The following is a 26,138-nucleotide window of genomic DNA, read 5'->3' on the forward strand; positions in this document are numbered from 1 at the left end:
AATAATTAAAACAAGATCATTTTAATTTAATCAAACTCGATTCTATACGGACCCAAACCCGACTCGACCACTGACACCTAACATGGAGGCATCCCTAGATATAATAGGGCTTAAGCTCAATAGGCCATGGCCCATAAAGAAAACTTGGTGTCTTTTTCAAGGGCTAGCATCAACTGTCACTGGTTGGCTCCCAATCCTGTGTCTCTCCGGTCACCCATAAATCGATCCTTAAAAAGAAGAGAGAGAAGCAAAGCAAAGTACAGTAAACTAAGGTATTATGTTACGATACAACGTTATTTCACTGAAAAAAGATGTATTAAACAGTTGCTAATTTGTGTGTTTTTGTGTCTGTTTGGATTTTGCTATGCACAGAGAGAGAATCTTGAAAGAATGAAACGGCAGCCACCGCCGGCGTACGGGGATGGGAGTATGAATCCATATGGAGGAGGGAGTGGACAGAGAATGAGAGGAAATACAGGGACAATGAGTAATAGTTATGGAGGAGGAGGAGGAGGAAGGCAAGAGGGGTATTCTAATGTGGAGGCAGAGCAGCATCCTGGGTATAAATCTTCGAAAGCTGAAGGGCAGTGGCAGTGGGAAAGAGAGTCGCGGAATGTTCACAATCAATTGCCTCCTCATGGTTTCAGTGAAGGTGAGTGAATTTTTTGTTTTTTCATGATGTTCTTGTGTTTGATTGATGATTAAAGTATATGAGTGAATGTAATGTCTTGGTTAGAAGTTAAGGTTGTTCTGGGTTTTGTCAAGGTAGTGAATTTGAGTGGAAGATGAAGGGAAGGTGTGAATTTCTCGACAATACAGGAATTAATGTTAAGCTATTTGAGGTATCAAATTATGGTCAAAGTTGTTAATGTTAAGAATTGAAAAGTGAAGGAATTGGTATGTGGAACTGGTGAGAGTGTCTGTGTTTGTCCGTTTGAAGTGGTTGATACCGTGACCCTCTCGGGTGTAGCATGGTTGATCAAAGAAAGCTATGAACTTTTTGACAATGCAAGCTGCGTTGATGTGTTAGGATTAATACTAACCTATCGAAGTTTGGATATTGGTTTGGTGGCGCACTGAAGCTTTTAAGGTTTAGAATCAGAAAGTGGAGACTGATAGTTGTATGTAATTTGAATGCTACATGCGTGAACAAGCTTTTGGTTGCATGCTTAATAACCATGGGAATTTTGTTTTTTTCTGGGAGAAAAAGAATGCAGTGTTTGGTTTTATGAATGTCTGTTCATATTTGTATTGTTTTTCCAGGTCAAGGGGGTAACGGAGCAAGATCTTACTACCATGGACCGCCACCTGATCCCAAAAGTGGTTTAGAAAATCAATCCAATAAGGAAGCTAGTAGAATCCAGCCTCATGAACAAGATATGGAACTTGGATTTGAGGACAATTCATTGCCAATGTCTTTTGAAGGTCTTGAAAGGAAGTTCTTTGATGAAGTAATGAAATTGGCAAAGGAGCAAAGTGATGCAGAGGATGTGGAAAATGCTAGGCATAGGGAGGTGAGGCTTGCTATGAAGCAAATTTCTCGATTATTTGGTCTTGCTTTTCCCTTGTGACTATGACTATTACAGATTTTAAATCTAGGCCGTTGAAGGGAGGAATTTCTATGGTATTTTTAGCTTGAATGACGCTTGCATGACTGGAGAAATTGAATTGTTATTTGAGCAAAGTAATTTATAAAGAGCTTATTGTTGGCTAGCATGCTATAAACTTTTCACTTTCTTGTTATGAACGGTTTTGAAATCTTTCCTCTTCCCTTTGCTTTCTAACTAATCGGTACCTGATAGCTTTTGCTTTCATTGTATTTCTTGCTCAACCTATACAATTTTTTATTATTATTATAGAGTAGCCGAATGATAACCATTCAATGTGTTTGCTGCTTCAGAAAATAATTGAGATCAATACCAGATACCAGGAGAAACTTTCTGCACTTCGAGTTCAACAAGCCAATAGAAGAGAAGAGTTTCTTCGTAAGGAATCACAAGCTCGATTAAGTCAGTACCAGCAATCGACCATGGGCCACTACCCAAACACAGGTTTGCAGGATACCCGTTGCTATAGTGTTGCAGCTGCTGCAGGATCCACCGGTGGCGGAGAAACACATCGGGGTTATGCCAGTAGTCAGTTTGAGTCCAACCGCGAACGACCTCAGTATGGTGCGGGTGGTAGAGCTCAAGGAAATGAGGGTAGGGTTCCTTACCCCGAGGGCCGTGTTTACAATAATGCTGGAACCAGATATTACTAGTGATCAAACTGAAGCTCTTTGCGAGGTTGGCTACATCTGTAAAAAACAAAATGAGTTTAATTCTGATTGTTCCCTTTTTCATCTCTTCTGTTACTAAATCTTGTTGCTGCATTGATTTTTGTTTAGTAATGTAGGATTGCTAATCCCCCTACTTCAAAGGGATTTATAGTGCTTTGCATTTTGTGCTTGTCGTTTTACACCACCAAAATCCCTGCCTGCCAGTAATTTTATTTGTATCATTTTTTAGACTTGTTGGCTCCAATACCTGAATCTTTCATTTTACATCAAAGCAAGATTGGATGTTTCTTAAGATAATTTTTAAACGAATTTCTGAGTTTTTAATAGAACAAAAAGTGCTCCATCTATTCTTTATTGAGATAGTACCTTGAAAACCTTAAAATCCATGGATGACAGCTAGCACTTTAGGGGTTGAATGGTTAGTGCTGGCCTGCTTGTCCTTGACTGAACCCTCGTGTTGGAAGGAAAAAATTTAATCGTGTTCACTAATAAACAAAGCAAGTGAGGTTATCAGAAAACATATTAAGAGAAATAAAACCATGGTTATTGTTAATACCTGATGCTCAGAACCAGAGATGACACTTTCTTAAACAAATTGATATGATTCTCTGTTTATGTTACATGTGACAGTACAGCGAAAATGGTGGTGACAAGCAAATTTACCCTACTATAATCCTATGAGCTACCTCTAGTAGTAGTGCATTGTAAAATTTCTTAGGGTGGTTTGCTAAGAAGACGGTACAAAATTGCTACATAGGCCCACCTTCCTACCGACCAAATCCGTCCTGACAAACAAGAAGACTAAATAAGTAAAGCAGAATCAGGCACCTCTCCGGAGCCTGAAAAGGTAGGTTTACCTTTGTATAACTGAACGATTGGTGGGCAACCTAGGAAACAGCAAATCATGCTGTGTATCTCTCATCAAATCGAACAAAGAAACCAAACTTCAGCCCTGTGGTGTCTTCACCGCTTGCGCTGTGTTTTTTTTACTCTGACAAATTTTCTACCAGGCTTGTCACCACCACCTGCACCAAACGAGAAGCTTCCTCCAGCATTAAACTCCCGACTAGCAGAAGCCTGAAAAGCTGGGTTCTGTGGCGCAGCCAGATTTGGTTGGCTTTCAAATTGAAAGGGATTTGCACCTGATGAACCTGTCAAAGTAAACTGATTCCCTCCTGGCGGAGTAGAAAAACCAAATGGAGGGCCAGGGGCAGCAGCAGGTTGTTGGAAAAATGCAGGAACTGAAGGGGTGGTTGCCTGAACTGTGTCCTCTGCCATGCTGTCCTCCATGCTCATTTGGTCATTATTACCAGATGGAGATGAACCAGACCTGAAGCCAGGATTTGGGTTGCCAAACACAGGCTGTGATGGAGTAGTGGATGCAGGTGAACTGAAGGGGGAAGCAGGACCAGATGAGACACTGGGGGCAAACCCCACGGATGCACTGCTGCTTGTAACAGCATTAGAAGTTGCTCCAAAGGAAAATGGAGTCGAGGAAGAAGAGGATGTTGAAAATCCCATAGATTTTGGGGCCTGCCAGTTGGAACCAAAGACAGTAGATGCAGGGCTCGCGATGGAGCTAACAGAGATGGACTCTGAAGAGGTAGTAGAAGAGGCAAGTCCAAAAGAAGCACCAGAACTGAACAGTTTAGATGTAGAAGAAGAGCCAAATGTGGGATTGCCAGAAGAAAAGGCTGCACTCCCAGTCAAAGCAAAAGGAGTTGATGCAGGTGAACTAAATTGCATCGGCATGGTCTGTGTTGCAGTTCCCATACCAGTTCCAGCAGCAGAAACCTGAGCACTGCTAGCACTAAAAGGATTAAAACCCTGAGATTGATTAGTAGCAGCTGAAGTTGAGCTCCCAGCATTCAAGCTAAAAGGACCACTTCCTGTGCTTGTAAATGCAGAAGATGTAGCATTCAAAACGCTGCTTCCTGAGCTCGTAACTGCAGGGAATGTACCACCAAAAAAACTATTTCCTTTGCTGGTAGCTGCAGGGGTCTTGCCAAAAATATTATTGCCTGTGTTTGTAATTCCAGAACATGTACCACCAAAAACACTGCCAGCTCCACTAGTTGGGTTGCCAAAGCCTGGTTCTTTTGTTTTTGCTTCTGTTGTTTCATCAGTAGTAGATGGCACTGTTGAGGCTGAAGTTGATGGGACAGACCCAAATTTGGAAATAGGTGTAGCCGTCAAGGAAGGTGCTGATGCTGAAATAGAGAAGTTGCTATTCCCGTCAAAGTTTGCCATTGTAAATGCAGTGGTAGGGGCATTAATACTGCCTCTAGCAACACTGTTGGCAAAGACGCTGGATGAATTTTGACCAGTAAAGTTACTTGACAGTAGAGGTGGACTGGGTGAGGAATATGAAGATGGGGTAGATGCAAGAGATCCATTATTTAGACTTGAACCATTGGTGGTGATGCCAAATGAGAACAGGCTTCCAGTCGATGAAGTTGAAGTAGAAGGCACATTTTCAGGTGCCCTGAAGGAACCCTCATCCTTCAAACTGCTCTTATCTTCAGTTTTATCTAGTCCAGGGTCTCTGGTCACCAACTCAGTAGCACCAGTAGCAACAGACGTAAAGCTGCACAATAGGCAAGTGAAAAAAGTTCATAGCCAATAAAAATAAAGATCAGGGAAACTTCAATGTCACGAAGTTTCACAAGAAATGCAAATGAATGGTTGACATGATAAAGGGGGGAAAAAATGAGAACCGAACCCAATCAAGATAACATCAATTTGGTGAGCCCGGTTACAGCTAAGGTTGATTTTTTACGAGTTACAACATCTATGGACCCACAATTTCTGCATTTAGCATGACAGCATATATATTGACCTCACACTTTTCAGAAGTCATTACAACAAAAACCATGCGAAAATACTAGCACATGTCCACTGACCTGAAACCCTCTGGTTTGGCATCTGATGATAGACCCAGCTTTGGGACAGATGGGTCACTCAGGACTGGAGAAGAAAACGCAAATGGTGCAACTTTATCACCAGTTTTATTGCTGAAATGGAATGTTTGGGAGGTGCCATTCAGTTCCTTTGGCAAAGCAACCTTCTCCCTGGAGCTAAATATTTGAGGGGAAGCATTCGAGTAGTTTGGTTGGGCACCTTCATCAGATATTGAAGCTAACTTCTGGTTTACTACAGCCTGCTTATCAGTCATGGCAGGCAATGGTGTCGCTAGAGATGTAAAGCTGATGCTCTTTTCAGCAATCACAGACCCATCAATCCCTGCATTTTTTTGGTTGAGTGTAGAAGTTGATGGGGAGTTGACTTCAGAAAGAGCTGGAGACTTCTCCAATACAATAGCTTCAGCACCAATGGTTTTTCTTTCAACCAATTCAGAACCAATCTTTTCTCGCCCTTCAGCCAACATACCAGACACAGTCCGATTCAGGTAGTCATCATCATCATCAAGCTCCAGAAAATCCTATGAAAGTGAAATAAAATTCACAAGCAAGTTATGTAGAGCTCTGCACTTGAATGTCATGAATAATAAATTTGCCAATACATGTATGAGATAAAGTTAAAGTTGAATGGTGCAAAAAAATTGATGAAAAAAGAACTACTTTGATGAAAAAAAGATGAGATGATTCCAGATGATGAATGAAGAAAATATAGAAGAAGTGAGTAAACTAAGGAGATGAGTAAGATCCAACTTAGGAGTAAATATCAAATATAACAAGATGCAACACAAACCTCATGTGCGCTCATCTGGAAAGCCCTTTTCTTCTGTTGAGGGGACTGGACAATGGTGCTCGTCACAGGAAAAGCTGTTGTTTTGACTCCAGCCACATCATTCTTCATTGAACTTGTGGCGCCCATACCATTTACTGCGGAGGCTGACTTGTCATAAGGAAGAATGGATTTGCTTGGACCATTTTCTTCAATTTTGTCTTTCATTTTAAACACAGACTCTCGTGCATCAGGTAGCGAGGTGTTGGGCTTAGCATCCAACTTGTTATTATCATTAACAATTTCTAGCAACTTCGAAGAATCAAAATCCTCCAAGCTTCTAAGAGCTTGTCCCCGTAGCATGGATGGTGACAACCTGGCAGGAGACTTCTCCCTCGATGAGACCAACACATCAAGCTGCTGCAATATCTTTGATGCCATCTCACTGGACTTGGAGGGAACAGGGGTAAAAGTGGTACCATGGACATTGCTATTCGCATTATCCTTCAATGGTTCGCCTGCTAAAACTGGCTTCTCTGTTGAGGTTAGCCTTCGAGCAGCATTAGAAACCATACCATTTCCACGAATAGAAAGAGTACCAGACATAGGCAGAAGGTTAGATTTCTGACGAATTCTACGTATTGGACCGACAGATCCCATATCATTATCCAGGACAGAACTCCTCCTCTTTGAAGCCTGAAAAAGAAATAAACTAATCCAGTTACATAATGCTCAATGGAATTCTAAAAGTCCACAGACATGATTTCAATTGATTTCAGCACTCATACCCCTTGTTTAGATCCAGAAAATCCATTGTTCTCCCATGCGTTCTGAAACGAAGATGATGGTCCAGCAAAAGCATCACTTGCCGTTCTTGTACCCTGGAAAATGAGAGAAAAATGTGTAAATAATCAAAATATAAATCACAATTTCAAACAGAAACAGATTTTCATATCATACCAACCTGGAGGCCAGTAGTTGCATGAACTCTGGAATATGGTGTTCGAGTCATACTGTATATAGCAAATCTACCTCGGGATCTTGGTGTCGCAAAACCATTCTCAGGAAACTCAGCATGGCCAGAAGAACGTGGCGCAATTGAAATCATTGGTGATTTCGGAGTAAATGTATGGTTGGTCAGAACTGTTGGATTTTCCCTTAATGCCTGACTCTGTGATTCTAGCATTGATGGTGATACTTTTAACGGCCTACTACGCATGTAAGATTTTGCAAGCTCTGTAGGGGAACCAACATCCTCCTCAAGGACCTGGAGACATTATAGCCACTAAATGTGAAACATGTGTAGGTTTGCATATGCACATAAATGCATGAATTCACACATCATGTTGTTGCCCACCCTTATATTCTCCATTAAACAAGAGAATCACGCCAACCCATATTTCTATGTGAAACAAGAACCATGGTGTGAAGCCACTGAGTTTGAAAAAAGAGCCACAGTGCAAAGCCATGGAACTATGTGCATGTGCGGGTGTGCATATAACACACAAATGCATGTGTGCACACGTGAGCAGAAAAAAGTAAGATAAAGCATGTTAAATTCCCCTACACTTGAGCTGACAATAGGTGTTGAATTAAAGCAGCCATCAAACCCATTATTAACAGGGGTAGTCAATAACTCCTTTTTGCCTTGAGAGACCATAGCTTTTGAAGCAATCGCTTCAGATTTCTTCTCTTCATTTCCAGTAGGAAAATCAACAGTCTTAGATTGCAGCAGGGCAGTCAATCGATCAATTTCAGACCTGTGGGAAAATTAAAAAAGAAAAATTTATGTCTTGCATCACCACATCATCCTTCTAAACAATTGTTATCCTCAGTAATGTTATTACAAAGAATATGAAAAGAAAATTCCTTGTAAAAGATTTTAACATACAGAATGACTGAGGAATTATGACAATACAAAAAAATATAAAGGTGAAGAAAGCTTCCACCAAGCATGCTGTGGAAGTTACAATACATACATTCAACTAATTTGAAGCTGCTAGAATTTGATCCTACAGTAACTTGCCTGGTAAAAGTCTTCTGCTTTAGAATTACTTCAAGTTCAGTAACCCCGTCCATATCAGAACCATCACTTGGACCACTGCATCCATTGGTGGTTGCTCTATGTGTTTCGAAAAGATCCTTCTAGGAGAATTTTTCAAACAGCACAAACATATGAATCAAATTTCCACTGGGTAAATCATATTGTAAATATATATGAACCAGGAGTGCAAACATATGTAGATATTGCAAATTCATCCATGAAAATAGATGAAAGTGAAGTTTTCATAACCCAAAGTAGAGCATATACATTTAATTTACTCTTTGATCCATTAGAAAATTTCTAGATAGCTGATTCTACATTCATAAGGAAAGAAAAGGAATACACAATTAACCACGCCCATTTCTCCCCCGTCGCTCCTCTCTTTAATCCTGCAAATTTCATGCCTAGTAATATTGTGTACCTGAAACAGTAACGGTACTTGAAAAAAGATACAGCAAGTTTACCTTTTTTAACTAGTTAAAGTCTCAAAGTGCACTACATCAGTTCTAAGAATCCCCTTGATCCCTTGTGTCAGCACACACACACATATATAAAGCAGAGCAGCAAAGGCATCCATGACATGCAATAACCTTATAGTAAATTTATATCTACTGTATAATGAAAAGGCAGGCATGTATTCTCTCTTCATAGCTATTTCTGCAACCACCAACCCGGCCAGGATTATCAACCAATAGGGAACTCTATAATAACCACTGAACTTCGAGATTTGAACTTATTCCCTCAACTAGCAATAGACATTCTTCCCAAACCCTCACTTCCAACAACACAACCCAAAGCCATTGATAATAAAAATTAACTGTATAACCAATTAACAATCAATAGAAGGAAAGACCGAAAAGAAGCAAAGAAAAAGACAAGAAATCAGACTTACTGTGGAAAAGGCTCCTTTTTGCTTATCCATTACTCCCCGGTTTTCCTCTGTTTAAAAAAACAAAAATTAAAATAAATTCTCTCCTTTAACAGACGTTAACTACAAATTTCAATTCACTAACTAAAGTACAGTTAAGTAAGGTTAAACATCATCCACTCTAACAAACAAACCCTGACCCAGTAGAGAAACCCTAATTTTCAGTTCTACTGGTCCAAAATCCCTAATTCCCAAATTTCACCATATCAAAAACTTAATTACACCAATTCCACAAAAAGAATCGAACGAACAGACAATAAATCTCCCCTAATTGAACTACTAAGTACTTAACTCCTCAGGAGAAAACAATAGCAAAAAGAGAGCATCAATTTTTCAACAAAAAGAGAACATTTTCACACTCGGAAGAAACACAACCTGTCCCCCGCTCCGTCTCCGGCGGCTGAGACGGAGGAGCCACCACCGGAGGCGCAGGCAGTCGTTTACGAAAGACAGAAGCGAAAAGCCTTTGGGCACCAGAAGCAATGAGTCTCTGAGCCGGATCCACTAATTTCGACAACCAACCATTACCACTCCCACTAGGGTTTCGAATTGCCGTCGCAGGACGATCATAAGGCGTAGTTTGCGTACTCCTTCGAAACGGCCTTTTTGGAAACTTCCCATAACCTCCTCCGTCTTCATACGGCCTCTCATTTCTTTCCCGAGTCACCGCCGCCATGTGAAAATCAAGAAATTAGGGTTACGGTGTAGAGAGAGACAAAAGGAGAGCGTGTGTTTTATTGTAGAGAGAGAAAAAAAAGGAGCTAAAATGATATAATTAGGGTTTTTATTTATTTGTTGAAAAGGGAGAGAGGAAAACAAAATATCCGTGTGTTTATATACGCGCACAGTTATTTTGTGGTGGTATTTTACTATTTTAGGTCAACTACTCAAAGAAGTTATCAAACCGGTCCAGAGCTGATCAGTACTTTAATTTAAAAACTCGAATCAAGAAACATAAATAAATAATCAAATCGAGTTATTCAATCAAAAAATTAAAATATTAAAATAATATTATTTTGATTTAAAAAAAAAGATTTTTGACTGAATTTTAACCTGTTTTATCCATGTTATTTGAATTGCAAGTCAACTTAGACTTTTTACTATGTCAACCTGAGTCAATTCCTCCTTTTTTTTTTCAACAAGGATCATTCTAGGTCTTGGATTATCTAGATATCGAGTCAACTTATTGAGCCGACCTTGGTTTTATAATTAGGCTCGGGATCTAGCTCAAGCTAGATTTGATTTTGACTTACATGAATTGTTGATTTGATCAAACTTGAGTGATTTAATCTAAACTTGAGTAAGACATGATGATTATTATTTTTTATTTTTATAAAAAACAATGACATTTAAATATATATATATATATATATATATATATATATATCATTAAAAAGAATATATCTAGGTTAACTTGCCGATTTAAAGTTGAGTAATCCAATTCGTGAACCAAATCACGTGCCATTAAAAATACCAGCTGGCCCGGACACCCCACGTAAATCAAAAAAAAAAAAAAAAACCAGTGCACCAAATCTTTTTTGAAAAATCCCAAGTGATCATGGAATAAATAAAATATTTGTTGGTGTGTTTTTAGAATAATATTCACATATTTATGATTTTTTTAGAGTGTGGTAGTGATTTGTTTTTCAAAATATTTTTCGCCTGAAAATACATCAAAATAATTTTTTTTATTTTAAAAAGTTATATTTCATATTAGCGCAACAAAATAACATGAAAACACTAAAGTAAAATTAATTTGAATCAAATAAAAAAAATAATTATTTTTTTTTTCAAAAACGGATTTGAAACGCAAAAACACGAACTCGCGAAAAAACTTAAGGATAAAAACATTTGAAAGAAAAAACCCCAAGGAATATGCAATTTAATGAAATAAATAAAAATAATCTCATATGAAATAAATATCAATTTAAAAACTAAATTTTAAAGAATAAAAAAATCACAGTAATGAAATTGAAAACATCTGTAAAACCTAAGCAAACCCAAACAAAACATCCTAAAATGGTCAAATCTTAAAAAACTCGTAACCCATGAAATCCTAGATCCGGGTTCTATCAAGAAATTTATCGCAAGTCAATTTAAAAATATAAATTTTAAAAACTTATTAACGCAAAAAAATACTGATGAAAAAAATATTAAAATAAAATGGTTTACGAAAAGACGGAAGTTAACTCAGGCTAATCCTTCAGGTTTATTACTAGGGTCACGAGACCGAGGTAATCCCATTAAAGGTAAACCCAAAAAAATAAAGAAGTAAGATTCTTAACCAAATATGTACTGAGGGATGAAATTAATAAAAAAAAAATCAATAAGAAAAAACAATGCAAAACAAAAAAAACAATTAAAAGAATTATGACTAGACTCGACATGAAAATTAAATGTTTAGGGAAAATCAAATGAAATTAAATTTTCAGGGATAGAGTTGTAAAAACAAATCCATTAAAAAAATGATTAAAAATACAAAATTAAAAGAATTAAGGTCAAATTTGACATAAAAATTAAATGAAAGTAAATGTCTAATGATATAATTGAAAAAAAAAATCAATTAAGAAAATGATTCAAAACAAAACAAATAGCAGCTCAAAAAATGATGATTAAATTTGAAAACAAATTAAAGAAAGCAAATATATAGGGATGAAATCAAAAATAAAATCTAATTAGAAACAATCCATGCAAATAAAACAATTGCAAATAAAAAAAGAGGAACTGAATAAAAAAATTAAAAATGAAGAGTTGATATGATTTTTTGCATGACCAACATGCAATCTGATGAAGAAAAGGAAGGAAAAGAGAGAAAGAAAAGAAAATCAATTTTGGGCTGAATCACCACACACATCACCTAAAAAGAAAGAGAATACCGAGACGAATCAAATGACGTTGCATAATTATGATTACAGCCATCAGAATTAGCCGTACGTGCTGCCCAAAGACAACGGATGTATCAACAACTTTTTCATTTTTTTTACTTATACAAAACCAAAAATATTCTTAGGACTAAACAATAATAATAAACAAACAGTTAAAAAATTATAATCAAGCCCCTGAAGTCAAGGATAACAAAGTTGAATGATAAGGGTAATGTAGCAATTTTATAGTTTTTATCAAATATAAAAATACAAAAATGCTCTTGTGCATGAGAAATTGAATTATTTTATTGAAGAGTTATATTAATAATTTTATTGTGCATTAAAAAATATAATTACTAAAATAACCCTACATAATTCTTAAAAAACATTCATGTCAAGGTAAAAAAATCATCTCGTCTCGAAACAAAGAAAAATAATAAAATACCAAAGGACAATATAATAATTATAGTAATGAATAATAATCTATATTTTGGAACAGAATAATATCACTTGGGGGGTTAGTTTTTTTTTTTTGGATAATGCTACTAGAATCGAGGAGGTAGTGAAGAGGTGCAATTTGGAAGTGTACGAGCACTGGAATAATATTCAGAATATATTTTATAATTGAGTCATTAAGTCAAAAACTAGCATTGCTTATACTTAAATAAAAGCCAACCTTTAAATCAGTTTAAATAGGTTAATTCAAATTAATTTGAATTAATTTAAAATGATATTATTTTAATTTAAAATATCAATTTAAAAGAAAAATATTTTTAAAAATTAAATCATCTAAATAACTTCCACCCATTATTTTTTTTAAACCTTGAACAGGCCTAGACAGGCTAATAACATTGCCCTTGAAAAGGTAATTTTGACACCAGGAATGGAAGAATCATAATGAAAGAAAAAAATTAAAATGGCATTTTAATTTCGTGTTTGGAATACTAATTAAGAACCAAAATGAAACTAAAATTTTAATATCTGTGTTTTATGATAAACAAAAAAATAAAAATTGAAAAAATAGCCTCATCAATAAGAGTGAAAATGGTAGTAAGCTAAGATCTAAGCTGGCATGTTGATTCAAGTTAATAATTTTTCTAAAAAGAGTCAAATCGACGTTGAAAAATCAACAATTTTGACTGGATCAAACTAGTCAGATTGACTTCTAAAACCCATAAAGAAAGAAATTAATGCATTTCTAAGGACACCAAAATGTTTTGCCAGCATATTTGGGTTCTGGAGACGTAACCACAAAGGAGCATACAAGGTTTCTTTCTACCTCAAAACTATTATAAAGATTGTAAGGTAGATACCACCCAAAATGGAGAACTCAAATGAACAATGAGTGTACAGAGTGAGGCCTGCCTGCTTCTCATAGCGGAGCAGCTAATGCTCTTTACTGTACAACCTTAGTCCCTCAAAAGAACGAACAAAGAATTAAACAGAACCTCGCCATTGCGTCTGCAACTATAGTTTGAGGGCTTCTCTAAAATTAATGCTGAAACTATGCTCCAGGCCCTTCCTAGCAGGACTTGCTACATTTCCCTTCTGCATCATGGCCACAAATTCATTGTAATCTATGCGTCCATCCTGCAAAATTTACAAGCCATCGATGATTACAAGCTCAGCATGCAATATAGTTCGGAAAATAGACATCATAGAATACGTTTATATGCGACATATATGCAGTATAAGATGCAACGCAGGAGCATCTTTATCACAAAATCCAAATAGCATATCCGCTCTGCCATTCAAAATGTCTCCAAACCAAGAAAGAAAACTAATCCGAGTGGATTTCAAGTTCTTGACATGAGCGGACCAAGTTGTATTCACATTAAGTTTATATAGGACCACGAATGCCTCTGCAAATCAATCCTCACCGATCCAGCAACCTACAGACGTTGCAATCAGGCATTCACCAATGAGGTCTTTCACCCCTTTCCATCATTTTTCTTGTCAACATCTCTTTCCATCCTTAGTTCAGTTCAAATTGAAAATTATAAAAGAGATGAAAAGATTCTTACATTGTCCTGATCAACTTCTCTGATCATTTCTTCCAAGCGAACATCCTCCCATCCAAACTCCTCGCAAGCTTTTTGAAGTTCATCTGGAGTAATGTAGCCACTTCCATCCTTGTCAAAGTACGAGAAAGCTGCAAATAGATGGTCATCTCTCTCAATTTTGTTTAGATGAAGTGTTGCAGCAATGAACTCCCCGTAATCAATTGTGCCACTATTGTCTACATCAGCCTGCAATTTAAGAATACACCATAGATTAAACAGTTTTAGAATATAAAATATCTTCCATCCTTTAGAAATTTGTGCGATTCACAATAATAATCTAACTCTTCTACAAACAATGAAGTACACCAAATCTAGACCTAAATCATGTGAAAGGGATGAAATAAGTTATAGCAGTATTTTTTTTCTCGGGTTGACAGTATAAAGTTCATAGTTATTATCCTGAAAAACTTCAAGTTCACATTCAGAATATTCCCCTTCGTATGCTCATTTCCTGTCAATACAAAGTAGTTATTTTCCCGGATCAAAGATTGAATCAGGACTTCATTCGATACTCACTGCTTGCATGAGATCATAAATTTCAGATTCCTTAAGATTAGCTCCAAATCTTTTTAATCCAGCCTTGAGTTCTTCAAAAGTGATATGACCACTGCCATCAGTGTCTATCATCTTGAACATCTCCTTGAGGCCAGCTATTTCTTCTTCGGATAGAGTCTCTGCAATGACCTGAAAGAGGAAAAAGAAAATCCATCATTCTCTATTCTTAGAAGCTTATAGTTTGAATTCCTGAACAAGAATGTTGAAACATCTGAAAAGAGTTATTTCAATTAAAGATATTAAGCACTTCCCAGCTATCTTATATTCAAATGCTTCAAGGTTCATTAATACATCATTTCTTGCACATCCGGAGACTTACTCTAAGAGCCATTTTCTTGAACTTGTTCATCGCAGAAAATTGCTTCAGGCGACTTAATACAGCAGAATCCAGAGGCTTGTCAGGAGCTACACCATCTTCTTGCACCCAAGGGTGGCCTGCAAGGAGTTTGGTCCACAAATCAGTGTTGAAAGAAAATCCTACATGGATAACAAATGATTAGGTCTTCAATTTTTAACTGAGTTTTTTTTTCTTTGTATTAAATGAAACGAGAAACAGAAACCATTCAATTCTTGTTCAGTAAGAGGTTTGGTACTTATTTTTAAATATTGCACTCTTTTCTTGTTTCTGTCCTTAACTCTCTTGCTTGATAATAAGACTCTATCAGCACTGTGGATAACTAGGGGAGATGAGGCTGAATGACTCTTAACCACCACATCAAGGATTCATAATTTAAATAATCTTATGGAAATATCAATCACATCAGTACAATTTCTGTCGAGGATTTAATGAAGTACAACCTTTCTGAATGCAGACTTCTCCTTGATTCAAAAGACATGAAACCTATGTATAGGGACTGCCACATGTCATGCACTAAAGCTCAGAGCTATCAATTTTTTTATTGGGTAAACTTTGGCAGTCCAGTATTTCATTTCTTTTTCATTCAAGCAATGATCAAAAGTAGTAATCGGTAGTTCACGATGTAAGAAAAAGAATAATCAGGACTCACACAGAACTTCATGTGCAGTTAAGCGCCTTCTGGGATCTCGAATAAGCATTCTCCTCACTAAATCCTTAGCGCTTTCAGAGATACTAGGCCAAGGGTCTGATGAAAAGTCAAGATCACCATGGAGTACCTGTTCAAATATCCCCTCCTCGTTCTCTAGATAACCGTGACAAGCAAAAGAATTAAGTTAAATTTAAATCACATTTAGAAAATATGTGGGAATAAGAAGCTAGCAAATGACAAAATCCTTACCGGCCCAAAAGGGAGGCACTCCACTTAACAGAATGTAAACGATGACCCCAGCACTCCAAACATCTGCTTCAGGACCATAACGCTTTTTCAGAACCTCTGGAGCGACATAGTATGGACTTCCAACCACATCGCTAAATCTCTCTCCTGGAATTAGAACCGTCAATTTTTCAACCGAACTCTTTAGATGATCAATGATGAGGTCAAGTTTTTCATGACCAGTTTTATATGATAATGGAGACGAAGCTATTGGCTGAATATTCCAGATATAACATTTTCTGGTATGTGTGTTATATAAGGGCTTGTGATATACTTAGTGATTAGACATATGATTATAGAAATTAACCAGAAAGTTGTCAATTAAAACAAAAGGATGGTAGTGAAAATACCACAAGATCTATTCCAGTAGCAATTGTAATTACAAAGATAAGACCATACCTGGCTTGAAGAATATTGACAAACCAAAGTCAATTGTTTTTAGAAGTGAGTCCTCTTTTTCGTTGACAAACAAAAAATTCTCTGGTTTAAGATCTCGATGCATCACACCCAGTGAATGACAAGCTTCAACCACTCCAACTATAGTTCGAGTAAGCTCAGCTGCCTTTCTTTCAGTATAATGCCCCCGCTGAATAATCCTATCAAAGAGTTCACCACCAGCACATAACTCCATAACAACATGAACCGCCATCGCATCCTCATAGGCCCCTTTAATAGATATAACATTTGGGTGGCCAGCCAAATGGTGCATTATCTGAATTTCCCTTCTCACATCCTCCACATCCTCATCAGTTAACAACTTCCTCTTAGCAATCGATTTGCATGCGAATTCTTTCTTTGTTGCTTTCTCTACACAGAGAAATGTTGTCCCAAATTGCCCTTGTCCTAGTTTCTTTCCCAAACTATAGAACTCCTTTAAATTACCAGCTTGGGTTGTCAAAACATACTCGGTCCTAAGCCCAGCACTAGATACCCTTTTCACTTGGAGGGGTTTCTTAGGTTTTGCAGGCTCTTCTGATTTTACCGGTTTCTCTGGTTCTTCAGGTTTCGGGATGGTCATTTGTTCTGGGGGTTTGCTTTGAACTGGCAAAGGGGATTCAAGTTCTCTAGATGCAGCCTCGTGCTCATGGACAGACTCCCCATTGGTCTGAGACATCGAATCATCTGGAGATCGATTCCGCCACATTGCAGCGGATACAGATTGGAAAAACCCATTTCTGGAAATGCTCGGTCCTACACAAGTATTACCCATCTATCCTGCACTCAATCACTTCTAAGTTCTAACCACTCCCACTGATTTCAACACCAAGATCTAATCCTATTGACCATACCAATACAGCATAGATGTTTTAAACTTCAAAATACTAAATAATATGCCCCCTCAAAAATACCAAAATGAATGCTTGAACAGCAGCAGCTTATGAAAAAAGATGTAGTAGCAAAGTTGAAGCAGCTATATAAAACATTTATCAAATTGCAAATACAAGATGATTGACCTTCATTCAACAAATCACAGTGAAGATTGGAACTTTTCAACAAAATACAACAAATAAAGAATTCCACAAGCAGTCAAGCCTTCTCGATCAATGACTAAATCCACTATTAATACAACAACAAACCCTATACTTATTAGATCAGATAACAGTTATTAACAAGGAAACAGCTCAAGATTCAACAACCCAAAAACAGAAATCAACGAGACAAACTCGACCCTTATAAACGAAGTGGGTCAATAAACAGAAAGTTAAGATCTTGACCAGAGTTAAGCTTAGTAATTGTTTTACCAGGTATATCGGCTGGGAAGAAAGACAGAAAAGGAGGCATGATAAGGAATTATGACTTTGTTTTTGGTGGGCTAGAATCCCTTTGTGTTTGGTTCGTGCAAAAGTCTTGCCTTTTGTTTACGGGTAGAATTTCTGGCATGGTATCTAAGCGGAATATAATAAGCAGACAGGTTCGTGGGTTGCTGTTGTGTTGTGTAGTGTTAGAAGTTAGGACCATCAGCTAAAATCACGTAGTTTTTGGTAGCGGATTTTCCAATCCCAACCATTGCGGTTGATCTTTTTCGACTGAGGTTTTGTCGGGCTCCCGCTTTAACTTCTTCTTTTATTTATTTTATAATTATCATACAAGGCTTGGGATGTGGTCAGATTCAGGATTTGAGTTGTGGGTTGGTATTCAAATTTTAAATTAATTTTTTTACTTAAAAAGACATTATTTAAAATAAAATTTAAAAAAAATCTTTGAAGTAGATTGGCCAAGTTTTACTTAGATTTAGTCAAAATCATACTATGTATTAATCTATCAACTTATCTGAATTTAACCATATCAATTTCTAATTCAGTTTAATTTAAACTAGATTTTAGTCAACAACTCACTCATTAGATTGACCAGCTAAACTAATTCGGACTTGATAACCATGATTTTGATCGGGATGAGAATTTTCCTTTTCTCTTTGTTTGAGAATGAGTGTTGTTTTTCTCTATCTGGGTTTTCAAGGCTATAACTTTGACTAATTGGGTGTATGGTGCATCAAAAAAAACCTCAACAAGATCGTCATGTGAAGGATATGACTTAGCCTTTTCTCAACTGGTTTCCAATCTAGAGATGTAATTGTTGATGAAAGAATTGAATTGAGATTGCTGGATATGTTTGAGACCCATTGGGTTAAGAACATAGGCTGGGGATCTAGTTGAAAAGAAATATACAGATTGGATACTGATTTGAGACTATCCCTTCCCTCTTGCTTTGTTTTGCAATTTGCAAGGTTGAATTATGGGCAAAAACAACTTGAATTTGTACATCTCGACTCAAAGAACTCAACTTTAAGGCCATGGTCGTTGAAGAAATAATGGCCATGGTGCCACCACGATACATTGTTTTTTCATGACCTAGCTAACTTGAATCAGACCAGATTTTATGACCATGTTTCGAGAGTGAGAAGGAAAGAAATGATTTTGGAATCATGGAGCTTGGGTTTTTCATGTTTTTTTTTTTAATTTTTTATGTTGGGCTCATTTTAGAAATGCCCTGTAATTACAGAATTAAGGTTAGTATATAATATGAATGGTAGTGTTTGAGAGTGTAGTAGCAGTTGTTTTTTAAAATATATTTTTTACAAAAAATGTTAAAATAATTTTTTTATTTTAAAAATTATTTTTGATATCAACAAATCAAAATAATAAAAAAAATAATTCTAACTAAATTTTTTTAAAAAAATTTAATAAAATATTGTGTAAAACGCATTTGCAGGCAGCCTTGAACACAGCCACTGAAAACTGAGTGAATGCCAGGGCAGCTGACTTACTGGGAATCAACAACGAATACATGGAAGAAATACCAACAATGCTGAAAAATTCCTGAGTAGGGTTTATTTATTCTTACAAACAAAATAGTGTTTTGTTTCCTTCATTTAAACCAAGTTAAATTTAGATTGAATTTAGTCTAATTAACCTGATGAAATAATATTTTATCTAATTCAATTAAAAATTTAATTCCAATCAGTCTGGGTCCCAGAATTTACTAATCAACCTATTAAATCAATTTAGATTTAACAAGCTGGATTTAAAATAACAAAAGGGCAAGTTGAAAATCCAAACACAAGAAGAAAATCCTTCATAATTCGATTCCAAATTGATGTAAAAGAAAATATTTAATGCTAGCTAACCAAAAACCTCACACTCATAAACTACTTTACAGAAAGTTATCAGAGGCTATAAGACATCAAAATACAGCCAGCACAGTGTACAGGTGCCCTTCAAATCGAATAACTACCTCTGCATGCGCCCTTCAAATCAAATCAATTACCACAGCATTCAGATTCTATCCTGTCATTTTCCACTCCTCTATTAGATGCTTGAAATTATTATTTTTAAATATATTAAAATAATTTTTTAAAAAAACTTTCAATTTATTTTTGATTGGACACATCAAAACAAAAACAAAAAAAATTAATTAAAAAAAAATATTTCCAAAATTTTAATGAAAAGCAGTTAACTTTAATTGCAAGCTGGGTCTAGATCTTTCATGAGCTGAGGCCTCGCATCCTGTGAGATGCAGGTTGCCAAATCTGCCACCCGGCCCATCGGACTACTTTAAGGCATGGTCCCACATCACAAGTGACATTGAAGTAAGCCAAGAAGCTTCTTATTCGGACCCATGTTAGCAAACTGACGGGGACATTGAATTTGAGGAAAGTTTTGCATAGATATAGAAAGGAAAAAAAAAACTATCCCTATCAGTACAATTATTTTTCCTTGTTTAAATCAATTTTGGAAAAAATTATTAATCTCAGCCTATCTAAAACTCAATTTAAAGATAAAATAATATCTTTTTATTTTTTAAAATTTATTTACAAGTTAATTCACTTAATCGACCAAGTCAAGCCATATCACTTGGTTTAAAACCGATCATTATTGACCCATTAAAACGAGTACGCTGGTTTTGGAAGTAGAAAATTGTTGAAAAGGGCTAAACAATGCACCTCAAGAGGGGTGATATTATAATGCAAGAGGAATGGGCTCCTGGATCATACAAAGCAATGCCCTTCGGCCGAAGAAAGCATCAATGCTAACTCACCTCGAGACGAAGAGAGATCATGAGCTTTGACTGAAGTGCTTGAAAAGAAATGTAAACAAAAAGAGAAAGAAATTGCACAAAAATTAATTACAATTTTCCTTCCTCTGATTGTACACGAGCACAGAGAAAATACTTTATTTTATTACCCCCACATATTTCTGCCTACTCTCTTTATTGCAGTGGGAAGCCCACCCACATAAAATCCTTGCCCTCCATGGCTTTCTCCTTCCCACCAACCAACAGTAAACAGCTCAGCACCACCATATCTGACACGCATAAAAAATACAAGAAAAAAAGAAAAAAAAATCCTGGGCATTCTTAATGGTATCTGAAACTTAAGACAGTGACCCTTCCCTTCTATGCAATCATCGAATTTGAGCAACACAAAAACATCAAGTACATAATCATCACACCATAATCCAAATGCTTTTCCTTACTAATCCCACCTCTTCATCTCTTGGTTGTAGGCTTCCCCTGTGATAAACTAGAACCCTGCTCGCAGAGAAGAAAATTCAGATACAAGGACTTTACATGATCTCAGTAGCTCACCTGCATCAAGCCACGTAACACTGTAATGAGCATAAACAATTTCACAGTCAAGCTTCAATTCTTAGGCTGTGATTCCTTTTCCCTTGAGGTGAAAGCTATATCTATTTGTATTGAAAGCAAATTATGACCCTTTTCAGGTTTAGGACAAGAAACAAGTTGAATGGCTGGTAGACATAAATAACCTCATGCATTTGTTGACATGGAAGCTCAAACAAAAAATAGGTTAAAAGTAGATTGTCAAGAGAATAGACTTTATTACTTCACAATTTTATTTTTTCAGAATGGTAATTTACCATTGCTGCAGTCATCAAGTTTTTATACTTTTGTAACAAGTTATTGTGCTTTTTGTCAGTGTCTAGGAGTTGAAGGATGGAAGCAAGGCACTAGATTCTGCTGGGGGGTTGACCTCAACATCACATGCTGTCAGCTTGGAATGAGTCTAGATCATGGAGAAATGAGGATCAAATATAAAATGATTTTAAACACATGGAATAGCCCTACATATGTGACGAGACCTAAACTAATGGTTGCTATGTGATTTTCACTGGTTGTTAGATTGCTGAAATATGCTGATGCAGATTAAGAAACCCTAAACAAGGAACAATGACATCAAACTTAATTTCTTAGATGGATTTGAAGTAGAATCAGAATAAGAACTTCACCTTTATCCTTCTTTGAAGTTTTCCTTTTGGTACAAGGGAGTCTTTATTTACTGGCATGTGGTGAAATGTGAATCTTGTCCAAATGTCCCAAGCATCCGGCAAGCCACTTCAAGCAACCTCCCTGCCAAATATTATAAAGTAATAAGCACCAATGATTCATACAGATCGACTGAAAGCTACATGCTAACTTCGATTGGTTCGCGAAAGCAACCCCTCAACAATAACATAAGGGCTAAACTAATATCCTTGATTAACATCAGCATGCGTTTGTATGAACACTCCTGTCACACATAATTAACAATACTAAACTTCAAAGAGGCACTTCCATGGAGGAATATCATTAATAATTTCATATATTTTCACTGTCATGGCATTTCCTCCATATAGGAGCAAGCCTCATATGGGGGATCTGTGAATTAATTGCAGTTCATTCTGACAGCTAGAAATGTAACAGTAGAAACCGGAATAGAAAGATCTGATCTTTGATAAAATACAAGAAGTCAAAGAATCGTGTGGCTACCAACTCAATGCTTTGAAATAAATAATGGATCTTCCAGTCTGCACAATATCTACAGGATACCCCAACTATACTAAAGATGGTCCCATTACTATTGGCTGTATTCTATATGCTGAAATAGCATCCCAATATATATTTTTAAAGCAAATGACAAGGCATGCAAATTAAGATCATAGACATAAATCAGCAAGAACACCCTGTTTTTGTTGGCTTGGAAGAAGTATTTGAGCCAGCATTGTGAAAAAAAGAAAAAAAGAAGAAAGAAATCTGATTATGGTTGGAGTTGTGTAGGAAGTGCCCATTTATTATTGCGGTGCACCGCAGGTTGCGCGGCAACAAAAGCATGAAAATCATGTTTTTGCTGCGGTGCAGTCTATGGGTGCACCGCGATACCGAACAAAGCCTTAATTTCATTCCCTCTGTAAATTAGTGACTCCGTTCTAAAATAGTATGCCGACACTGCCTTCATATGCAGCTTGGCCAACTACAGCCCATTTCATGAAAGCATAGAAAAATATTTTTCCCTATATTCTAATGACATCTTCTCCCCTGTAGGGTCATGGTTGCTTCAGCTTGGTTCAGAGCCCCTTCCCAGAGAAAAATACTACGAATTCTTTAGGTGAAATAGAGCAGAATATGAGAGTAGGTAAGGCAACAACTCGCTTTTTTCATGTCTAATCTTATTCTTACTAAGTTATCTAATAGGATCAGAAGTTGACTTAACAGCATCTTCATAAACAAATCAAGTTACCTAATTGTAAACTTGATGATAACATAATGAAATATGATCATGGTAGTTGCTAGGCATTGTCCTAAGAGATTAAGAGAGGAAGATGGCTTACCTCCCTCCCACATTTACAAAAAAAAAATGCAAGTATTTTCTGTTTTTTGCATGCTCATAATGATAACAAAATAATCCCAAAATTTAACCACACCAACTTTTTATCATAGTTAAAACTTTGAGTTTTTTTTTTAAAAAAACCCTAAAATAATATTGTTTTGATAAAAAAATCAAGTTTTTTAAAATTCTAGGTTAACGGGTGATAAGTTAACCTCTAGATCTTATGACACTTATTTTTATAACCATAATTAACAACAAAAGGTAGAATAAACTCAAAAACCCCACAAATTTTATATCAGGAAAATAAATAAATAAATGCAATGTACTGTCACAGACCTAACCAACCCTCCAAGAACTAAAGACCCAACAAAGATATACCAGGTAAAAGACAACTATGCCACTCTGACCAACTCTGACCCACCGACACTCACAATACCAAAAGCCAAAACCTCCACGTACTAGCCGAACTCACCACCGAAACATATTTTAACAAAACAGAAATATCGACCAACATTAAAATTAAAATCAACCCCAGAAAAGGCCAGGAAAATAGAACAACATGGGCTCTAGCAGTGCAGGCAGATTCAATAGGATATAAAGTAAAAAAATAAAAAAAAACCCTTTACCCTCCCGGCAAAATTAACCACAGAAACATTGAAAACCGAAATATCGGCCCGTATTGAAATCAACCGGACCATTGCTGAGAAAACAGGGCAACAGAGCAAGCAAATTCAAAACAGCACGCCACCTAGTAAAAAATGCCCTCTAAGTTCCGGCCAAATTCACCACCGAAACATTTAAACCAAAACCGATATCGTAAACTAACAATGCAAGAAAAATTCAATGGAACATACCTCTCCTTTGTGGCTTAACAGCAACCTTAACGCTCTTAATTTCCTTTTTGGTCTCCGATTTCTCCTTCTCCTCTAATGGAAACAAAACCCCATCAATCCCTTGAACCGAAATTCTCCCATCTGTGTAAATATCAGGATCAAACAAATAAGCAGAATTTTCAGTGTGTCCAAATTTCACAGACCCGTCAGCTTCTTCTGCCAAAACCTTGTGCGGCAATCTTAATGTATCATAAGAAATTTTCCCAAATCTTCTAACAGCATTGTACATGCTTTCTTCAGTTTGATACTCAGGTATCACATGGTAATAGATTATCTGCTCTGGTGCTCCCGGCTCACTCAACTGGTCCGTTGTAAGCTTAGCCATTGCTTCATCATTTGGGGCTAAAACTGTTAGCACATACCCTTCAGAGACCAATCTTCCCATTTCAGTTGCTAATGATGTTAGATTCACAAGAATATCAGCCATTTCATTGTATCCTCCATATAAAAGAAGGGTTTCAATGAAATCTTTAACTTGTTTTTCTCCATTGAAATGGTGATGAGGTCCACCCGGACCAGGAGCTGGAGCTGGGGCAAGAGATGGGCCGGGCGCCATTGCATCATAGATTGGTAGCACCGGGGCTGAACCGGGTTTTGCTGGTGGTGCTGGTTTCTTCAACCTGTGTGTTCTTGGATCAACCTCTGGTGCTCCTTCTGGTTTCACAGCTGAGATTGATTGCAAACTCCTGCGATTGTTGAAATCCTGCTGAACAGATCGTGGGATTAGCAACCTTTCTATCCCATGAATCACTCCATCTGGCCTCTCCACTGCATTCACCTGAATGATTTTCGCCGAATCTATTAACTTCTCGCCGGATTCCTGACTGCTGAGTTTGACTCTATCGCGGCACAAAGTGCTGTGATGTTGAAGAGAAGAGTTATGGCTAGGATTGATTCTGTTGGGTACAATGTGGTAAAGTAAAAGAGTCTGGAGAGACTTGAGATTGCCAGGTTCAAGCAAGAACCTCTTGAATTCAGGATCAAGATCGCGTTCAAGAGCTTCGTTCTTAGGAGCAAAGATGGTGATATTGTGTTTACCAACAGCATCTTCAAGGGTTTGTAAAAGAAGTGCTTTTTCAACGAGTTCAGCTAGTTCTGTATAATGGGAGTCGAGAAGGGCTACAAGAACGGAGTTTGAGTTGATTTGGCCAGAATAAGTGCCATTACTATGGTTTTCTTGCAATGCAGAAAAAGAAAACCCCAGATGGAAAGTAGAGACAAGAAGAAATGTGAAGAAAATGTTGAAAGAAGATAGTGCGATGGCCATGGCCAATGAAGAGGATCAGGAGGAAAGAATTGGTTTCTTGTAGAGGTGATGGTGGGACAGATATATAAAACTAGAACCCAGATGGAAAGTAGAGACAAGAAGAAATGTGAAGAAAATGTTGAAAGAAGATAGTGCGATGGCCATGGCCAATGAAGAGGATCAGGAGGAAAGAATTGGTTTCTTGTAGAGGTGATGGTGGGACAGATATATAAAACTAGAACCAACTAGAAGTAGTAGAAAGGGTTGGTTTTGTTTGCTTCAAAGGCCAGTCTTTCTTGATTTCTTTTCATCTCCTCTCTTTGCTTCCTTTTCATCTCTCTTGGGTTGGGTTGTGTTTGTGGTGTTGTTTTATCAGTTCTAATAAAATAAAAGGCGGAAATTATGAGCAGAGGAGAGTGATTTTTATGCTTTTATTGTTAGAGAATAATATAAATTATATTGGATCTCATCTAATCGCTTAAGTTATTGGGTTGAGATGAATTTTTAACATGGTATCAGAACCTTATAACAAAGCGATTATGAGTTTGAATCTCATCATCCCTATTTATTTGATAAAAAAATCAAGCATAAAGTAATATGAATCTGTGCAAGTTTCAAATCCAAAGACTTTTACTTGAGGGGACATGTTAGAAAATAATATAAATTATATCTTGAACCTTAGCTAACGGTTTAAGTTATTAGGTTAAGATGATTTTTTAATATTTGTCATATCTATTTGTCATATCAAAATTATCTTTTCCCAATATATTTTTTTTCTTGAACAATAACATAATGTTTTATTTGGTGCTTCCCGTATTAATTATAGTGAAGAAATATTGATGACGTGTGAAACGAGTTTAACTAGATTATTAGTTAATTTAATGATTAAATTAAATTCAACCCGAATTAGTTTTGAATTAACCTGTCTTGATTGGGTTTAACAACCATATATATATATATATATATAACCCGCCAATCAAAAGATGGGTAATCTTTAAAGATGCTTCCCAAGATTTAGATTTGATGATTATACATTCGATATATTAATCTCCGCGATGCATCGTGGCCTTATATAATAAGCCAATAGCCCAACCTTATTGGGCCGTGTAGGATGTAGTAAAGAAATCCTTAATAGGCCCGTTCCGACAATACCCCACGTTTGCAAATCCAAACCCACCCGACA

General features: G+C 36.6%; 4 protein-coding genes across 8 annotated transcripts; 1 reads left to right on the forward strand and 3 right to left on the reverse strand.

The window, feature by feature from the left end:
* Positions 1–2: 2 nt before the first annotated feature.
* LOC7469510 (nuclear pore complex protein NUP1) lies at positions 3–9,737 on the reverse strand. Of its 4 annotated transcripts, XR_002984322.2 has the most exons (11): positions 9,313–9,737; positions 8,902–8,948; positions 7,992–8,110; positions 7,533–7,725; positions 6,930–7,232; positions 6,754–6,846; positions 5,990–6,661; positions 5,182–5,720; positions 3,136–4,865; positions 2,645–2,763; positions 3–2,296 (listed from the first exon to the last, which is right to left on the reverse strand). XR_002984322.2 is itself a non-coding variant. In XM_024610549.1 (9 exons), the coding sequence occupies exons 1-9, from the start codon at positions 9,611–9,613 to the stop codon at positions 3,242–3,244; spliced, it is 3,891 nt and encodes a 1,296-aa protein (XP_024466317.1). In that variant the 5' UTR covers positions 9,614–9,737; the 3' UTR covers positions 2,801–3,241. The 4 variants fall into 4 exon arrangements, 2 of the variants coding, with proteins under 2 accessions (XP_024466317.1, XP_024466318.1); XR_002984323.2 differs by lacking the exon at positions 2,645–2,763; XM_024610549.1 differs by lacking the exons at positions 3–2,296; positions 2,645–2,763 and having other exon boundaries at positions 2,801–4,865.
* LOC7469511 (uncharacterized) lies at positions 391–2,506 on the forward strand. The gene is made up of 3 exons (XM_002316435.4): positions 391–652; positions 1,264–1,514; positions 1,901–2,506. Exons 1-3 carry the CDS (start codon positions 391–393, stop codon positions 2,258–2,260), a joined length of 873 nt encoding a protein of 290 aa, XP_002316471.2. The 3' UTR covers positions 2,261–2,506.
* A 3,239-nt stretch (positions 9,738–12,976) lies between the features above and the next one.
* LOC7469509 (calcium-dependent protein kinase 1) lies at positions 12,977–17,750 on the reverse strand. Its single transcript, XM_002315375.4, has 7 exons — positions 16,111–17,750; positions 15,676–15,819; positions 15,427–15,579; positions 14,739–14,854; positions 14,381–14,548; positions 13,826–14,050; positions 12,977–13,391 (listed from the first exon to the last, which is right to left on the reverse strand). The coding sequence occupies exons 1-7, from the start codon at positions 16,919–16,921 to the stop codon at positions 13,269–13,271; spliced, it is 1,740 nt and encodes a 579-aa protein (XP_002315411.1). The 5' UTR covers positions 16,922–17,750; the 3' UTR covers positions 12,977–13,268.
* A 2,569-nt stretch (positions 17,751–20,319) lies between these two features.
* Positions 20,320–25,002, reverse strand: LOC18102788 (fasciclin-like arabinogalactan protein 17). Of its 2 annotated transcripts, none has more exons than XM_052456291.1 (3): positions 23,671–25,002; positions 21,459–21,575; positions 20,320–20,796 (listed from the first exon to the last, which is right to left on the reverse strand). In XM_052456291.1, exons 1-2 carry the CDS (start codon positions 24,974–24,976, stop codon positions 21,502–21,504), a joined length of 1,380 nt encoding a protein of 459 aa, XP_052312251.1. In that variant the 5' UTR covers positions 24,977–25,002; the 3' UTR covers positions 20,320–20,796; positions 21,459–21,501. The 2 variants fall into 2 exon arrangements, with proteins under 2 accessions (XP_052312251.1, XP_006378832.2); XM_006378770.3 differs by having other exon boundaries at positions 21,459–21,579; positions 23,671–24,976.
* Between the last annotated feature and the right edge of the window lie 1,136 nt (positions 25,003–26,138).

This window comes from Populus trichocarpa, chromosome 10 (assembly GCF_000002775.5).
Source record: "Populus trichocarpa isolate Nisqually-1 chromosome 10, P.trichocarpa_v4.1, whole genome shotgun sequence".
In the NCBI taxonomy this organism is placed as follows: Eukaryota; Viridiplantae; Streptophyta; class Magnoliopsida; order Malpighiales; family Salicaceae; genus Populus; species Populus trichocarpa.

Excerpts from the sequence above, each read along its gene's own strand:
- LOC7469511 (XM_002316435.4), top strand. The coding sequence starts at position 391 with ATGAAACGGCAGCCACCGCCGGCGTACGGGGATGGGAGTATGAATCCA. Across the intron at positions 653-1,263 it reads TCCTCATGGTTTCAGTGAAG|GTCAAGGGGGTAACGGAGCA; the intron begins GTGAGTGAATTT and ends TTGTTTTTCCAG. Across the intron at positions 1,515-1,900 it reads AAAATGCTAGGCATAGGGAG|AAAATAATTGAGATCAATAC; the intron begins GTGAGGCTTGCT and ends TTGCTGCTTCAG.
- LOC7469510 (XM_024610549.1), bottom strand. The coding sequence starts at position 9,613 with ATGGCGGCGGTGACTCGGGAAAGAAATGAGAGGCCGTATGAAGACGGA. Across the intron at positions 8,111-8,901 it reads AAAAAGGAGCCTTTTCCACA|AAGGATCTTTTCGAAACACA; the intron begins GTAAGTCTGATT and ends AAATTCTCCTAG. Across the intron at positions 7,233-7,532 it reads CACCTATTGTCAGCTCAAGT|GTCCTTGAGGAGGATGTTGG; the intron begins GTAGGGGAATTT and ends TAATGTCTCCAG.
- LOC7469509 (XM_002315375.4), bottom strand. The coding sequence starts at position 16,921 with ATGGGTAATACTTGTGTAGGACCGAGCATTTCCAGAAATGGGTTTTTC. Across the intron at positions 14,549-14,738 it reads TCAAGAAAATGGCTCTTAGA|GTCATTGCAGAGACTCTATC; the intron begins GTAAGTCTCCGG and ends TTCCTCTTTCAG. Across the intron at positions 14,051-14,380 it reads TTTATGATCTCATGCAAGCA|GCTGATGTAGACAATAGTGG; the intron begins GTGAGTATCGAA and ends CTTAAATTGCAG.
- LOC18102788 (XM_052456291.1), bottom strand. The coding sequence starts at position 24,976 with ATGGCCATCGCACTATCTTCTTTCAACATTTTCTTCACATTTCTTCTT. Across the intron at positions 21,576-23,670 it reads TGTTAAGCCACAAAGGAGAG|GTTGCTTGAAGTGGCTTGCC; the intron begins GTATGTTCCATT and ends TTTGGCAGGGAG.